The sequence below is a fragment of the Anguilla rostrata genome, chromosome 15 (genome assembly GCF_018555375.3).
Source record: "Anguilla rostrata isolate EN2019 chromosome 15, ASM1855537v3, whole genome shotgun sequence".
NCBI lineage: Eukaryota > Metazoa > Chordata > Actinopteri > Anguilliformes > Anguillidae > Anguilla > Anguilla rostrata.
The window spans coordinates 6589624-6603334 of NC_057947.1; the positions used below are offsets into that span (position 1 = coordinate 6589624).

General features: G+C 49.0%; 1 protein-coding gene across 14 annotated transcripts in view; it reads left to right on the forward strand.

Annotated features, from left to right (window-relative positions):
- The window catches only part of LOC135241279 (disco-interacting protein 2 homolog A-like), a 103306-nt gene that overhangs the window by 89399 nt on the left and 196 nt on the right, over positions 1-13711 (forward strand). For 6 of the 14 annotated variants that reach the window (XM_064311522.1, XM_064311524.1, XM_064311529.1 and 3 more), the window contains 15 exons: positions 578-658; positions 1098-1221; positions 1480-1601; positions 1896-2007; positions 2686-2795; positions 3664-3794; positions 4193-4361; positions 4934-5104; positions 5765-5794; positions 8222-8283; positions 8484-8541; positions 8684-8758; positions 8896-9070; positions 10100-10223; positions 10815-11063. In XM_064311522.1, coding sequence (XP_064167592.1) covers positions 578-658; positions 1098-1221; positions 1480-1601; positions 1896-2007; positions 2686-2795; positions 3664-3794; positions 4193-4361; positions 4934-5104; positions 5765-5794; positions 8222-8283; positions 8484-8541; positions 8684-8758; positions 8896-9070; positions 10100-10223; positions 10815-11063 — 1793 coding nt within the window. Of the gene's footprint in view, positions 1-577; positions 659-1097; positions 1222-1479; positions 1602-1895; positions 2008-2685; positions 2796-3663; positions 3795-4192; positions 4362-4933; positions 5105-5764; positions 5795-8221; positions 8284-8483; positions 8542-8683; positions 8759-8895; positions 9071-10099; positions 10224-10814; positions 13039-13711 lie in introns of those variants that run through there. The other 8 variants (XM_064311527.1, XM_064311528.1, XM_064311531.1 and 5 more) reach the window with 3 other exon arrangements.

Genomic DNA, 13711 nt, shown 5'->3' on the forward strand with positions numbered 1-13711 from the left:
ATGGGACAGTTCTGCTGTATGTCACCCCTTATATTATTATTACATTACATTAATTTAGCAGATGCTGTTGTCCAGAGCGACTCACAACTTAAGTGGACTCACCTTGTATGTTGCATGAGCAACATTTCTAGAACAACACTCCCAGGCAAGAGTGTATATGCGTATTTGCAGAAGGACTACTGCAAGCCAGCTATGCTAACAAAAAACCAAAATACATATCCTGAATATGAAACCGCATTTAGCAAGTACTCTAATCTAGAGAATCCTTTTTTACATACAGTACATTTATACAGATAAATATTCAGAAGCAATTCAGGTTGCGTACCTGCACAACGGTTCCCAAACCAAATATACTACCCTGCTGCCTCACACATGCATATAGATAACATTAAAAAAAACATAAAACATAAAAATAAATACCATAATAACTCGAATTACTACATGCACTCATGGTGGACAATCTCACCCATGAAAGCAGTGACATTCACCAGTCACCCATTTTGCTGAGTGCAGAATGAGTTTGCTGACGGTGAGCACTTTTTTTTTTAACGCCTGCCTGTCGCTGTCTTCCTCACAGTTCCTGTACATGCAGGACGTCCTGCAGTGGAGGGCCCAGGCAACCCCAGATCACCCTCTATTCCTGCTGCTCAACGCCAAGGTACTAGCTTATGAGAGCAAACGAGCCTCTCTCTGAAAGGGGCCCACTGTTTTGGAACTCCAGAACTGTACGTTTGCTTTGACTTAAAACGAACAATCACTCAAATTGGACATGACATAAGCCAAGGAAGCTTAATGCAGCGTTGTTACATACTGTGACAGGGCGCTCAACTTATTTGGTGCTGATACCAGGTTTTCCAGAATAGAATCGTTGTTTATTCCAAAATAAAGTTTGCCCACGTCAAAGCAAAACCAGACTCAGCGTCCAGCCGGAATCTTCACCGGGCATTCTGATATAGAATCCTTACAAAGGCTCTCCAGTACCTGGAGCAAAAAGAATTGCACAAGCTAGCGGGTGAAGAGCACCCCTGCTGGTCAATTGGTGTAACACCACCGGCTGGGAATGCCAGGAACCTACTGCTTTTGTCCGTGTGCCCCAGGGCGCTGTGGCCAGCACCGCCTCCTGCCTGCAGCTGCACAAGCGGGCGGAGCGCGTCGCCGTGGCGCTGATGGAGAGGGGGAGACTGAACACGGGGGACCACGTGGCTCTGCTGTATCCCCCGGGTAAGACGGCGTGCTCAGCTGCTCATTAACGCTGCGATCATCTTGTTCCTGGGAAATACCGTTGCTACATCCTTTAGAAGCACTTCACCTTAGTTTATTTCTCCGTTATTTTATATATCTCTTTATCTTATTGGTTTGAAGCTGTACAATTGCATTTCAAATAGCAGGGCGCTAAGTTCGTTACACTGCCACTTTTACTCACGTTGAGTTAAAATAATGCCATCTGCCGTTTTGCGATTTACCCCCTGTCTACCCCAGGCATCGACCTCATCGCCACTTTCTACGGGTGCCTGTACGCGGGCTGCGTGCCAGTCACCGTCAGACCCCCCCACTCGCAGAATCTGGCCACCACCCTGCCCACCGTCAAGATGATTGTCGAGGTACGCTGCTGCTGCGCCCGCATTCCCCACCCTTCTTAGTCAGCGCTGGAGACCTGCGCGAGGCATGGTGTCAGATTACATCACCGCTTAAGCGTGAAGCTGGATTGGCCAGCGGTATGTCACGAGAGAGACTGGACGGCTTCTTTAACCTAGGGGAGGAATTTGTGTCATTTTTCTTGTGGATTGTTTATTTGTTTGGTTGCTTGTTTGTGGGTGGGTGCGTGTTTGTGTGTGCGCGTGCGTGTTTGTGTGTGCGCGTGTGTTTATTTGTTCCTGTGTGCATGTGTGTGACAGGTCAGTAAGTCCGTGTGCATCCTGACCACTCAAGCAATAATGAAGCTGCTCAAATCCAAAGAGGCCGCAGCCGCCGTGGATGTGAAGACATGGCCGTTGGTGCTAGACACAGGTACACACACACACACACACTCACACACACTCACACAACTCTCACACACACACTCACACACACACACACACACACCCACACTAAACACACACACACACACACTCACACACCACACACACACACACACCACACACTCACACACCACACACACATCACACACTCTCGCACACACTCACACACTCACACACTCTCGCACACACACACGCATGCACACACACTCACACACACACACTCACACACACACGCACACACACACACACACAGGTACACACACAAGCACAGGTACACACAGTTTCTCACACACATACACACGCACACACACACACACACACACTCACACACCCTCGCACACGCATGCACACACACACACACACACATACACGCATGCACACACACACACACACACAGGTACACACACACTCACTCTCACACACACACACACACACACACACACACAGGTACACACAGTTTCTCACACTCATACACACGTGCACACACACACACACACATACAAACACAGGTACACACAGTTTCTCACACACACACACACACATTCAAACACAGGTACACACACGCACACAGTCTGGTCATGGTGTCGGTTTACTGTACCCATGCTGCGGTCCAGCTGGAAACAGCAGTGTGCATGTGTCTAATTAGTGGTAAATGGGGATGTTTCAGATGACCTCCCCAGAAAGAAGGCCCCGCAGCTCTACAAGCCTCCCACACCGGAGATGCTGGCCTACCTGGACTTCAGCGTCTCCACCACCGGCATCCTAGCAGGAGTGAAGGTACCTGAGTGGAGCGCCCACAGTAGGGCAGTGCTCTGCCCTGGGGCTTCAGTCAGTCATTCAGCCTATAAATCAGTCAGTCACTCAGTCTGTTAGTCAATCAGTCATTCAGCCAATCAATCAGTCAGTCACTCAGCCTGTTAGTCAATCAGTCATTCAGCCAATAAATCAGTCAGTCGCTCAGTCTGTTAGTCAGTCAGTCATTCAGCCAATGAATCAGTCAGTCACTCAGTCTGTTAGTCAATCAGTCATTCAGCCAATAAATCAGTCAGTCGCTCAGTCTGTTAGTCAATCAGTCATTCAGCCAATACATCAGTCAGTCACTCAGTCTGTTAGTCAATCAGTCATTCAGCCAATAAATCAGTCAGTCACTCAGTCTGTTAGTCAATCAGTCATTCAGCCTATAAGTCAGTCAGTCACCTCAGTCTGTTAGTCATCAGTCATTCAGCCAATAAATCAGTCTCACTCAGTCTGTTAGTCAATCAGTCATTCAGCCTATAAGTCAGTCAGTCACTCAGTCTGTTAGTCAATCAGTCATTCAGCCAATAAATCAGTCAGTCACTCAGTCTGTTAGTCAATCAGTCATTCAGCCAATAAATCAGTCAGTCACTCAGTCTGTTAGTCAATCAGTCATTCAGCCAATAAATCAGTCAGTCACTCAGTCTGTTAGTCAGTCAGTCATTCAGCCAATACATCAGTCAGTTAGGGCTTTAGTTCAGCATTGTCTTCAGTTGTGCCCACAGCCTTGGCGAGCAAGCTGTCGTAAATGGAATTTCTGAAAGCCTGATGATTCGGCACGTTCTTGGTTGTGGGTTGTGCGTCTGCCTCTGGCTCTGAGGTGTGACGTCGCCCTCTTGCCTGCCCCCAGATGTCCCACGCTGCCACCAGTGCCTTGTGTCGCTCCATCAAGCTGCAGTGCGAGCTGTACCCCTCCCGCCAGATCGCCATCTGCCTGGACCCCTACTGCGGCCTGGGCTTCGCCCTCTGGTGCCTGTGCAGGTATGCCGCTGTCCCAGGACACGGGGAAGTCCTGCACTGACCGAAACCTCTTTTAAAGATATCATTTATTTTGTGAGTCCTCCTGATCCTGATCCTAGCACCTGTACTGAGTTCACATACTGTGATTTTCGTTATTTAGATCTAATCAATACATAGTAGGACAAAGCTCAAAGTGGTCATGTGATCCTGAGATCTGAAGTAAGTCGCTTGAAGAATTTATTTGAAGATTGTTGCCTAGTAAGAGAAACTTGCCAGTTTTCGAAACTGAATATGTGTCAAATATATCTGATATCTTGCAGTCCAAAAATAAACATTAGGGATGACATCATTGCATAGGCTCCCTCAGTCCCCACTAGTGTTGCAGCGTTGCGCTTCCTCTATCCCATGTGCCCCTGCAGCGTGTACTCGGGTCACCAGTCCATCCTGGTGCCCCCCCTGGAGCTGGAGAGCAACGTGTCCCTGTGGCTGACGGCGGTCAGCCAGTACAAGGTGCGCGTCACCTTCTGCTCCTACTCCGTCATGGAGATGTGCACCAAAGGGCTGGGCTTGCAGACCGAGGCACTCCGGGTAAGAGCGCCCTCCCCAATACACCCCCCCCTCCCCCAATTCACACTACAAAATCAGGGTGCTTTCTGTTCTCTACAGCTTTGGTTTCATGACTAAACTATTGTACCACCTATGGTATAGTAAAACACCCAAGCTGCCCAGCCCTGTTCCTGGAGATTTACCATCCTGTAGGTTTTCATTTCAACTCTAATTTGGCACACCTGACTCTACAAATTAGCAGCTCAGTGAGATCTCAGGCTGCTGAATGAGGTGTGCTTTGTTAGGGTTAGAGTGAAACCCTACAGGACGGTAGATCTCCAGGAACAGGGTTGGGCAGCCCTGCCTAAGACTATGTGTGCTGTTGCACAGTCCTCATACTTAACACATGGATGCTAACGAACGCTAAGCAGTCGATGACGATAAGCAGCCTTTTCGGCGATAGAAAACAGCTGGAACAGCTTCAGCTTTCCGGCTGCCCCCAACCGAGTCTCGAGTCTACCCAAGCGGCCCACATGGAGAGATGAAGCAGGGCTTTGTCTTCATCGCTTGCGAGCCTGACCCTCCTCCCCCCCCTACCCGCCCTCCGGCCGTAGATGCGGAACGTGAACCTGACGTGCGTGCGCACCTGCATGGTGGTGGCGGAGGAGCGGCCCCGCATCGCCCTCACGCAGTCCTTCTCCAAGATCTTCAAGGACCTGGGCCTCTCTGCCCGGGCCGTCAGCACCACCTTCGGCTGCAGGGTCAACGTGGCCGTGTGCCTGCAGGTGAGGGAGCAACGGGGGGTGTGGAGGAAGGCCACAGGGGAACGTTCCCAAACGGAAGAGGGATAAAGGGTGTACAGGTGGAGATGAATGGGTAGCTTATGTTTACTGAGGTGCCTCGTTTCTTTGTGTGAGCTTTTGAGTTGTGTTTCCATCCTAATGCGAAGGCTCTGAGATGCAAACTTAATGAAGCTCGTGTTAACTTGCATGCACTTCAGAACGGCAGTAATGTTCTGGAAAAGGTGAATGCAAGGCATCGTATTCAGGCAACTCAATTTTAATTGTTTTATACCAAAATCCAAGCATTCAAGCACACCAGGAAACCGTGTTGCAGGGTCCTCCTGGAGTTGATCTGTTATTTTATTAATCACTAGTTTAGAAGGTCCATTGAAGTTTAACACCACATTTATGCCTGAGTTTTCACTCGTTTGTGTAAGAGAGGGACTGAAGTCAGCTCTTCTCTTTCGCGAAATCTTTGCACTTCTCTTCTGTCTTCACTTTCACCCCTTTCTCAACTTCTGTCACTTCTGTCTTATTATCTGTGTCCCCCCCCCCCCCCACTGTCCCCCTATGTCTTCAATTCACTGTTTGACCCTGTCTGTGTGTCTCTCCCTCTGTACTGACCCCCACCTCCCCCACCCCTGGCCTGTGTCCCCTCGTCAGCCCAACAGGCTGGGGAAGCTGGCTGAGCAGGTAACCATGGTGACAGTGTGATGCCTTGGAGTGACTGATGAGCAGGAAGGAATAGAGAAGGGGGACTGCTGGGGCTTCTGATGGGGGGGGGGGGGGAAATGTCAGTCTATGTGGGTGTGGGGGTGTGTGTTGTGTCTATCCATGTGCTGTGTGCATTTATGTACTTATTCGTTGCTTATTTTGTAGCATAATTTGCAGTGTTAATGTAATGGCTTGTATGAAGTTTTTGTTAATGCAATGGCTCTTATTAACACTCTTAGTATGACTGCCTTTTGAATCATATACTCAGTTTGCAGTGGGGCTGATCCGAAAGCTGACTCAAAAACCTATTCAGGGTGCCAATCACAGTTCATTGTTCTGGTTAGGTACAGTCACAGTGTACAATAGATTATATATTTTTTTATCTTCTAGTTATTTAATGGGGTAAAATGCTTCATATTTTCAGCATAATTACAGATGACTGAGCACTGCAGTGCACTTCAGAGAGGCTGAAAGTCCTCTTGTGCTCTTACTAATACTGCATGATAAATTCTGTCATTTGGCCTCATAATATGAATGGTGTTGGCAGTAGTTTGAGTATTCTGTAAGAGGATGCCCATGCTGTAAATCCTGTTGTATACCTGACTCTTATTCTTGCCATGATGTGCTCATACGGTACATTCAGTATGTTCTGTTTGGCCTGTTTGAAGTTGTCCTCACTGCTGAATCATTATGAGATGCTGTCCCTCCCTGGACTGACAAAGTCAGTGCTCTGTGGGCAGTCAGTGGCCTTTGGACAGTCAGTGGTATTTGGACAGTCAGTGGCCTTTGGACAGTCACTGGTATTTGGACAGTCACTGGTATTTGGACAGTCAGTGGCCTTTGGACAGTCAGTGGCCTTTGGACAGTCAGTGGCCTTTGGACAGTCAGTGGTCTTTGGACAGTCAGTGGTCTTTGGACAGTCAGTGGCCTTTGGACAGTCAGTGGTCTTTGGACAGTCAGTGGCCTTTGGACAGTCAGTGGCCTTTGGACAGTCAGTGGTCTTTGGACAGTCAGTGGCCTTTGGGCAGAGTCGGTGCTCTTTGGGCAGAGTCTCGGTGCTCTTTGAGAAATTAACTAGACGCTTCAGGGTATGAAATGGGTTTGACTGCTGTTCTGAAGGCCCTATCAGCTGATAAAAGCATAGCTACATCTGGAGAGAAGTGCAGGTAGTGCTCATTCCAGCGTGTTATCATCCCAGCCTCCCTGTGTGCTGCCCATGGGGCTGGGGTAACTTCTCACGAGAGCCCTTTTATATACAGCGTTTGGCTCATACGAACCCAGCACAATAGCATACAGCTACAGTCCACTGTCAAATGTAATGGCCAAGTACTTTTTAGTATAGGCACTCTTAGGCTGGTTTCAAAATGACATGGCTTCCTCTGTTGCACTACAGTGTAGTCCCAAACATGTTTGCTATTCATAACCCTATCATTTGAGTCCAACTCTTGGATTGATTGGCTGTTGGGTTTTCCTTTGTATCTGGCGACTCACATCAGATTCTGAAACTGAACTGATGCACAGCAACAGAAACTGACTAGACTGACACGATGACATCACTTTAAGGCGCAATGGCCAACCCACATTATTGGCTACAAAATTAATATTATCACTCATAAACCTAACAAATAACCAGCGTGGCAACTTAATTTAAGCTAGCTGTCGTTAGCCAGCTAAGCTGGAACACAGGGTGGTGGCTGGCAAACCTTCTCACAACCGACATGGTCTGTGACCATATAGGGAGTGAGAGCTGAGAGATTAGCTAACCTGACATTGCACATCCCTTGGAGTAGTCTCAACAAGCTTGCTAGCCATTCTCTGTATCTTCTGCCCAGCTAGTTCTAACTTCTTAACAAACTTACTGACAAAGTAAAGATTGGATTTGAGCAAACAAGTTGGCCAGTTGACTCAAGCAAGTGCATTTCCAGCTAATTCCTATCGGCTGGACTTCTGGCAGCGCTGTTGCTGCTGGGAAAAAAATGTGAGTGAGAGGACGTAGATTTGAGCGCGATTGTAAAAAAAAAAAAAATCTGCGAGCAGGCGGAGCAAATCTGAGCGTGAGCGGGCGAAACCGACCGCGGGTTTTGAGTGCGAGGAGAGAAGATGGGCGATGGAGCACGCTGAGGGGACCTGTGCTCTCCGATGAATTTCTTTGCGCGCTCAGGCTTCGGGCATTAAAGTGAAGGCGCGGACGCGCATGCTGCTGGAGGAGCGGGCTGCAGGCTGCTTGCGGGCAGGGGCTTTGTAACGCAGCGCACGCGGGGCTGCCGTTAAAGCGCGCTGACACTTTAATACGCCCGTGGCATCGTGGGAAATCCGTCATCCCGCTTCACGTGGGAATGATCGTGCCTGTTCGACGCCGCCGACTGCCACTTGAGCCGACGGTCCTCGTTTGTCCCCTCTGTCCAGGGTACCTCTGGTCCGGACCCCACCACCGTCTACCTGGACATGCGAGCACTGCGCCATGACAGGTGCGTCTCCCACGGTTACTGGAATTTTAATAGGATTTTTATTTATTTATTTATTTTTAAAAAATTTTTAAAGCCAATGGAAAAAAACGGCGGTTTGGATATTCATCCCACCCGCGGCTTAGCACAGGGGTAGAGGTGGAGGAGAAGCGTGGGGGGGGACTCGACCCTGACGGATCGCGGGGTTTGTCTCTGTGTTTCAGGGTACGTCTGGTGGAGAGAGGGTCGCCCCACAGCCTCCCGCTGATGGAATCTGGAAAGGTGAGGTCCCAGGGGGTGCATATAACAGACGCCCAGTATCTAGTATCTGCTGCCATTTTGGAAACGGCGTGCAAGTTGGTGCGCAATCCTTGAAACCGTGCCTCGAAAGTAAACCCGATGCATTTGTGCGATTGTCACTCAGATCCTGCCTGGGGTGAAGGTGATCATAGCAAACACGGAGACTAAGGGACCCCTGGGAGATTCGCACCTGGGAGAGGTGAGTCGCCCGCAGGCCACGCCCACGGGCTCGGGCAGACGCGCGGCCCCCTCCCGCGGGCCGGCCTGCGTTCAGGGGGAAAACGGGCGCGGGGCGCGTGCTAACGAGGCTAACGAGGCGGTGTTCCCTGCGGGCAGGTCTGGGTGAGCAGCCCCCACAATGCGTCGGGGTACTACACGGTGTACGGGGAGGAGGCGCTGCACGCGGACCACTTCAGCACCAAGCTGAGCTTCGGGGACACGCAGACGGTGTGGGCGCGCACCGGGTACCTGGGCTTCCTGCGGCGCACGGAGCTGACGGACGCCTGCGGAGGTGAGGGAGGACCCCCCCCCCCCCCCCCCCCCCTTAATTACCCCCACCTGCTGTAGGGCACCGGGCTCTGCTCCCGATGGAGCCAACAGCTAACGGATCACGGACACATACACACGGTCTTGAAACTGATCACATGAGCACTCTACCTAGATTAAGGTTGTCCATCCCTCAGTAGGATCACAGCTGAACACGTACCGTGCACTACTGCACACACACACAAACGCATACACATCACACTGCACATCAACACGCACGCACATACACACACTCTCACAGATACAGATGCACACTCATACTGACACACTAACACACTCTCGTGCACCTACACGCACACTCTCACACACACGCACATACACACTCTCACACACGCGCGCACACCACACCCTCACACACACACACACACGCACGCACACACACACACCACTCTTCACACACACACACTCCGCGCGGCACAACGCACACACACACACACACGCGCACACACACACACTGTCACACACACACACACACACACACACACACGCACACTCTCACACACACACACACGCGCACACACACTGTCACACACACACACGCGCACACTCACACACTCACCACACAGCTGGCGACACACATGTCACACACACACACACCACAGCTGTCACACCACACACACACACACCGCGCCCCACACACACTGTCACACACACACGCACACACACACTCTCACACACACACACGCGCGCGCACACACACACTGTCACACACACACACCACACACACACACACTGTCACACACACACACACACACACACTGTCACACACACACAAAACACACACACACTGTCACACACACACACACACACTGCCCCCAACAAGCATCACGCAAACTACTGTTCCACACAACACACACACACACACACTGTCACACACACACACACACACACACACACACACACACACACGCGCGCGCACACACACACACACACACACACACACACACTGCCCGCTCCGAAAGAGCGTCAGCGCAGAACGTGGCTGTTTTTCCAGAGCGGCACGACGCGCTGTACGTGGTGGGCTCCCTGGACGAGACGCTGGAGCTGAGGGGCATGCGCTACCACCCCATGGACATCGAGACGTCCGTCATCCGATCGCACAAGAGCATCGCCGAGTGGTGAGGCTTCCTGCCGCAGGACGGGGGAGGGGCTCTTTCCCCCCCCCCGCGTACACAGTCGAACAGTCAGAGTGAAGCCGATGCAACGGCTCTCGCTGAATAAGGATAGTTTGCTCTTCGGTGTACGGAGCCGCTCCACCTGTGTGAAAGGCACTGTGGGCGCTCCAGTTGAAATGGATCTCTGTGCATTTCACAAGAGTAATAAAGACGTTTTAAGAGACCGGAGCTGCGGTGAATTTGCGAGATGGCCACATTGTTTGATGCCGTTTGCTCTCAGACTTGTGATTTATGTTTCAACGTATATATTTTCTTAATGTATGTTTACACACGTGGACGAGCTTTGCGTGGAGCTCAAATGTACATGTGGCTGCTGCACACATAAATGCTCAGGAAGTTTAACGCGTCTCTTCGTGCCAACACGTTACTGTAGTAATTGATCCTGACAGGTTTATAGCTTTTGCCTAATTGGTCCTGATGACTCCATCTATTCTCTCTGCATCTGTCCTTACTGCTATGCATTGCTTTATCATTTTTGTTTTTTCAAACCCATTTTAACCTATCAACCTCTCCCCCCCGTCCCTCCCCGCTCAGTGCGGTGTTCACCTGGACCAACCTGCTGGTGGTGGTGGTGGAGCTGGGGGGCTCCGAGCAGGAGGCGCTGGACCTGGTGGCCCTGGTGACCAACGTGGTGCTGGAGGAGCACTACCTGATCGTGGGCGTGGTGGTGGTGGTGGACCCCGGGGTCATCCCCATCAACTCCAGGGGGGAGAAGCAGCGCATGCACCTGCGCGACGGCTTCCTGGCCGACCAGCTGGACCCCATCTACGTGGCCTACAACATGTGAGCGTCAGGGGGGGTGGGGGGTGATGGGAGAGGGACTCTGGCACCTGGGACGGGAGCGAGACAGGAGGAGGAGGAGGAGAAGGGCCAGAACTCTCCAGCAGGTCCGTCTCGGCGTGTTTCGGTTCGTAGAGGCCTCATGCCGTGCGTCTCCTTCTGTTGCGACTCGCTCTTACCACGCTTTATCCACAAACCACATAGACACCCATTTCCTGGTTGTGACTACAGGACGGGGACTACTGTGTATGATTGTTTCCACACACCTATGTGGCAGTATTGCCCCAAAGCACACTGTCCTGGCACAGAGCCCTCCCCCTCCCCCGCTGCGGTGTTTGTCTGGGGTGGGGGGGTGGGGGCATTTGGGATGAGGGGCGTGCGGATCCTCATTGTGCCTCCTTTCGCTCGGCTCGGTGTTGACATTCTTTTCTCATTCTCTTGTTTGGAGTGTGGTTGAGAACAACAACATAAAAATGTCTATGACTTAGCCAATTATGTGCTTGTTAAAAAAGTACATTCAATTTATTTTTACTTTATTTAAAAAAAAAGAAATAACATTCCTGTCCATGTTTGCATTTTTGTACAAAAGTTATTCACAAAAACTTTATGGAAATATAGTTTTGTGTATTGTGTTTGTATTTTTTTTTCTTTTCCCAGATACAAGATGTATGCAAATTAATTTTTAGATGAGTGAAATTAATTTATTTTTTATTGACTGACCTTACTGTGCTTTTTAAAAGAACAAAATGCAAAAACATTTTTACATCGTTTCATCTCTTTGAGTTGAGGGCACCTTACTCCATTTCCTACAGCATCCATTAAGCATTGTTTTCATAAACCTTGCCTGGTGTTTTTGTCGAGCCTTAATTCTTGTTGGGTGCCTATCTTTTGCGTTCATGTTTCTGCACAGTTTGTCCTGCAGGTTCCTCAGGTGTTTTTCAAGGGGCTGGAGGATGCTTGAGCGTTAAGTCTTGGTGTACTGCAGACTAGTCAAATTGAATCTCAGCGCTGTGACTCACAAGTCACAAGTTTTCTTGCCCATTAGTGGAATTTGTAACAAATTCCATTTCAGAGCACTGCTTGTTCATCTTGGAATTATTTTTCTTGGAACTTGTAATTAAATATATCTTCAAATTATCCACCTGACTGCTGGATCACTACTCTACTAATTTAAGAGAGATCAGAGAGAGATGTATCTAGATTAAATTACACGACTAATGGTCATCTGTTGAATGCATGCAAAATTGAGGTTGTGTTGTTCCTAAATAAGTTCCATTTTGAAAGGATCAAAGCCAGCGTTACACTAGTTGCTCTAAAAGATTGATTTTGCTATTACTTTAGATATTACTACCTTCACAAAAATGTATGCCTTTCAGCTAACATTATAACGTGACGGAATTCTGTGTAAACAACGTTAATTCGGGTGACTGGGTGAATCCGAAAAACGGGAAGAAAATTATCGCTGCTGGATTTCAAAATGGCACCTTAATACTTCTCTGAATTACCACCCGCAGTCTGTCTGAATCTCTGGCTACACGCGTCGAGTTGTGAACCAGAGGGACTGAGTTATGCATATTCAACCATTGAGATGAGTGAACCTGATATTTGAAGACCCCCTCTGAAGCTTCCTCTGAAGCCCGCGCTTTGCCCAAGCTTGTGTGCTCTGCTTGGAAATGGGGAGTGAGCCTGCTGTGTTTCTGTACAGATCTTGTGTAAGTTATTTTTTGGAATTCCAGGACTTCTGGGAATTCCACAACTGGTTGTAGCAGCAATTCCACGGAGCAGAAACGACTGAATTTGCACAGAATGGACTACCAGACTAACCATACTTTTAAGTGTTACAGTTTTGTTTTATAACCAGACAAGGAAGCATACATGGATAAATATGTCTTGTAATATTTTGTATTTGAGGGAGGGGGGAGGACGTTGAGATGGGTTGCTTTTAGAGAAAATAAAGCACATTGAAATATTTTAAAAATGGCGTGCAGCTGTTGTGTCATTTGCATAAGTTTGTTCATTTTTTCCTCCATTTTCCCAGAGGAGGTTTTCAGTGCAAAGCAGGACCTTTCAACCAATTCAGGGCTTAAATTAAACTATCAGAGAAGTGTAACTCGTTTAAACCATTCCATAGCAATATTACATTTATATTCTTATATAGTTATATTACATTACAGGCATTTAGCAGACGCTCTTATCCAGAGCGACGTACAACAAGTGCATTAGTTCACGGTGCAGAGGTGCAAAAGAAACACACTAGAGTGAAGTAAGGATCGTAGTGCCAGAAGTGACCACATCGATCAGGACTCCAACCCTGTAGAGTAACCTGTTCAGCAAACAACAATCCTACCAAGTACAAACTAGCACTGGAATCACATTTGCCTAATCAGACAAAAACAATCCTGCCAAATAGACTAACGTTGATAAAACGTTATCATGATATTGATAAAAATTGATAAAAATTATCATGTTCACGTTACAATTTGATATTCTGCATAGCGTATCCTTGTAATTAAAATTTTCATTACATTACATTGTTTTAAAAATATGGTTCAGATCATTGTAAATATTGTGAATGACTGTGTGGCATTCGGTCTGCCGGAGAGGCGGGTCGGTCTCTGTTGCGCCGGCTGGTGGAGAGCGCACACGCACCT